General features: G+C 40.9%; 1 protein-coding gene across 1 annotated transcript; it reads left to right on the forward strand.

Annotated features, from left to right (window-relative positions):
* The first annotated feature begins 335 nt into the window (after positions 1–335).
* On the forward strand, positions 336–3359 carry LOC117375012 (homeobox protein OTX1 A-like). The gene is made up of 3 exons (XM_033971265.2): positions 336–429; positions 1014–1165; positions 1729–3359. The coding sequence occupies exons 1-3, from the start codon at positions 336–338 to the stop codon at positions 2479–2481; spliced, it is 999 nt and encodes a 332-aa protein (XP_033827156.1). The 3' UTR covers positions 2482–3359.
* The last annotated feature ends 697 nt before the right edge of the window (positions 3360–4056 follow it).

The following is a 4056-nucleotide window of genomic DNA, read 5'->3' on the forward strand; positions in this document are numbered from 1 at the left end:
GCCACCATCACCATTTGGGTTGTATTATGTTCATGGACTTGCCGGTATTGACAGCAAATAAGTTCTATACAGACTACAAAGCCGTTAAGAGAATCCTAAAGAATTGGAGAACTTGTTGATGCACATAAACAATGAACAGTTTACACAAATCAACCTACTATATCATATTTTGAGATGAAAGGGATTCCTGTCTAACCAGAATTGTCACCACAAACAAATCGTGGTTTAGTCGCATTTAGAAGAAAAAGTGGGCGGGACGGAAGAAGGTCAAAATCTAAGCGTGTGTCACTTTTTGTCTCACAAGGAGTCCCTCTGGCAGCTGACCTCCTGGTACCATGATGTCCTATCTGAAGCAGAGCCCCTATGGGATGGGTGGGCTGGGCCTGGGCAGTGCTGTGGACCTGCTGCACCCCACTGTGGGATATCCAAGTACGTAAGCAAAACACGCAGAGCATACTAAGCAATGGAATTCAAAAGTGGGCGGGCTTGCCTGACCAGCTAGTCCTTTCAACGTTAAGTTTGAGCAGAAGAGTCGGGAACCAGACAACAGAGGGTGAAAATCCTTCGTCCTAACTTGGGAGGGTCCAACCACAGCTGCTCATTTGTATCACGTATCTTCTTAAAAATTCTTGTAACATTCAGAACAACATTACTCATTTCATCTGAGCTAGTTTGTTACTTTGATTGCTGTTTGGTTTTTTTTAAACGTGTAAAACTTACCATACGTCTCTCTGATTCTGAGTACTTAATATGCCTGTCAATCATGGCCTATGAAATCAGTTAGACAGGATAGAAGCTCAAAGGGTGTGGTTTTGGCTGGCCAGGTAATGGGCGCACACCTTTAGTACCGGAAATCAATTTCTCATAAATTTCCCTGTTATGAAACGTAATGACGTACACTACCCAGACAGAAATAGAATAATGTACAGTATATGTTTACACCATATATAAAAGCCATTTCTCTTTCAAATATGGACCCAGTTGTTAATAGTGCTTCATAACTTTGTTCACAGCTAATCCTCGTAAGCAGCGCCGTGAGCGGACCACCTTCACGCGCACTCAGCTGGACATCCTGGAGTCTCTGTTTGCTAAGACGAGATACCCCGACATCTTCATGAGAGAAGAAGTGGCTCTGAAGATCAACCTGCCCGAGTCCAGAGTCCAGGTAACACTAACACTGTGGAAATGTGTATATACATCTAACAACTCTCCACTATCCTACTCTATACCTTAAGCAGCAAGATGCATTCTCTCGATATTTGTTGGTTCTGAAACTCACAAGAATTGATCTAGCTTGATTTCCTGGTAAACCAGTGGTTCAGACCAATCACAGCACAGCATTGTGGTTGGGTTGGAGCCAATGCCTTTGTTTTATTCATTTAGTCAAATATTCACCTGGATGTGCCGGATTTACCCGGTTGCTTTCAGAGAGAGTTGTGTAGATCTCAATTCAGAGTACGACACATGTCAATCTGGTGTTAACCCAGGTGAATCTTAGTCTATCAAAGGAAATCGTTCTGTTCTCTGAATGCCTTAAAACTTCAATGTCTGATAAGCGGCATTTTATCATATGCTCGTAAGCTTCCATATTTATTTTATTGTGATACAAAGCATTTTTCTGTCAATTCCTCCCTTCACAACTTAGAAGATTGAGACTGGCTCCAGTGTCTTTTCCAACATGAGAATGTGTTATATAATTTCTAACCTTATCCTTCATGTATCCCTCAGGTCTGGTTTAAAAACAGACGAGCAAAGTGTCGCCAGCAGCAACAGAGCAACAACACAAATACCAACAATACGACTGCTACTAACAATACCAGCACCTCCAAAGTGAAGCCTCTTAAGAAGAAACCATCTCCAAGCAGCGGATCCGAGAGTGGCGGACATTTTACCCCTCCCTCCACCAACTCTTCTTCTACACCTCCTTTGTCCTCCTCTCTTTCTTCTTCTATGGCCTCCAGCACATGCCCTCCTGGTCTGATGAACTCCTCTACCTCTGTCACAGCTCCAGTGTCTTCCATTTGGAGTCCTGCGCCCATCTCGCCAGCGCTAGCCCCGGTTAGCATGCCCGACCCGGTTGGTAACAGTAGCGCGTCTTGCATGCAACGTTCGGCCGCAAGTGTTGGATCCACTGCTGCAACATCCTATCCGGTTTCTTACAGTCAAACGGTAGCAGCTTATAGCCATCACCAGGGTTATCCCACGGCAACCTCAGGGTCCTATTTTGGAGATTGTGGATCATACCTACCCATGCATTCACAACACCACATGGCTAACTCGACTATGTCCGGTCATCATCATATTGGACACACTGGGCACCACCATTCGCACCATCACCCTCATGCAGCCTCCCACCACCAGGCGTACTACAGCTCCACAGACTGTTTGGACTACAAAGACCAAGCATGGAAACTCAACTTCAATGCATCTGAGTGTTTGGACTACAAAGACCAGGCGGCATGGCGGTTTCAAGTGCTGTGACCACTCCCTGTTAGTTCAAACTGCATTCAAAGTTCTGATATAGACTTGGGTACTGTGAAAACTTGAGGAGAAGAGGCTGCTTTCGTGATTACACAATTCAAATGAAGACAATAATGTAATGTAAGGATCATAATTAGATCTTACATACATTGTTGTCTTCCAGGCGAGTAGGTGTGATGTAGGTGCACTTTTGCCCTAATATATGGAGCTCAGATGCACACTGGAGCCAGTTTTTTTCTAGTTCTGGGGTCAATGCTGTTGAACCACCATGCGTTCTTCAATTGACCCTACTTAATTTACCAAGCAATGCCAGCAAAAAATAAAATAACTGGGTTCATTGCTTAATTGATTAAAATAATATCACATTAGCATTAAAAATAAGTTAATTTCTGCAACTTTTAACATACAGCCTTTAGCATTTGCGAAAATCTGCTAGTAAAAGTTAGTGTGATGTTCTCTACCCATGGCACTGACACAGCCATCCTTGGTTATGTTCTGTTTTCATTATATAGGTGGTTTCTCAAATGGACATTGAGAGATTGAACTAATATTAAAGACATTACAAATATATATATATATTGAGGCACAAAAATATATTTTTCTACTTTTACAACAGTTATTTCTGGATAAAGTTTTGGACATGCATCTTTGGAGTCTGAATAGACATATACTCCTTGAACAAAAAACAATGGACTTATCTGTCAATATTTCCTATTAAATCTATTGAGATTTTCAAGATGCTGCTATATGAATTTCAGGTTTTGACTTTTTGGAAAGTGGGTGTTGTATTTTGGAGATAAAATGGCAGCACTTGTTTTTAAGGTGAAATATTTTAGTTTTTTGTTCGTTGCAGAGAAGAGAAAATAAATAAAAATGTGATTGAGACGCACAATGTAAGTATTTCATGAACTGATGTACATTTGTGTCTTTATAATAATAAAGTTTCTTTTATAAATAACCTTTCCTTTGTTTAAAATGAGCACATTTTGGATTTTGGATGTTAAAAATACAATCCAAAATGGCTGAAGTATTATTGGTGCTTAAGAGAGATCATTTAAACACAATATCAGCATTGAAACAGATGCTCTTTCCTGTGTATTGGGCACTATGGGCACTACATTTCTAAAGGTTTTCTTGTCTGGAATGTTCCATAGTTTGACTTTAAACTTGTCTTGCATTTATTGAAAAAAAACAAAAAACAATCTCACTGTAATCTGGGTCACCTATCCACAGATCGTTGGCCTGGTCACCATGGACATATGTGGTTAATACCATACTGCCTCCATTGTGACAAGCAGGTGGTGCACCCTTCAGCAGAAAAGCTGCATGTGCACCTTTAATGTTAATATAAAATAGCAGAACTTTTACTTTAACTCATACTTTTGCTCTTGCCAAAGTCTATGGTCTGTTAGTAATGGTGATTAGTTCAATTCTTGCTTTAACAAACAGACATTTGCTGCTCATCTGAGACGTCCATATTATCAAACTGTGGTCACATTACCACATGGACAAGTTGCACTGGCAGCTACACTTTCAGCTTAGCTCATTTCAGCACAAGTTAATGTCCAAGGAGAA

The sequence above is a fragment of the Periophthalmus magnuspinnatus genome, chromosome 1 (assembly GCF_009829125.3).
Source record: "Periophthalmus magnuspinnatus isolate fPerMag1 chromosome 1, fPerMag1.2.pri, whole genome shotgun sequence".
Classification (NCBI taxonomy): Eukaryota; Metazoa; Chordata; class Actinopteri; order Gobiiformes; family Gobiidae; genus Periophthalmus; species Periophthalmus magnuspinnatus.

Coding starts and splice junctions, on each gene's coding strand:
- LOC117375012 (XM_033971265.2), top strand. CDS start 336: ATGATGTCCTATCTGAAGCAGAGCCCCTATGGGATGGGTGGGCTGGGC. Junction 430..1,013: donor CCCCACTGTGGGATATCCAA/GTACGTAAGCAA, acceptor CTTTGTTCACAG/CTAATCCTCGTAAGCAGCGC. Junction 1,166..1,728: donor TGCCCGAGTCCAGAGTCCAG/GTAACACTAACA, acceptor TGTATCCCTCAG/GTCTGGTTTAAAAACAGACG.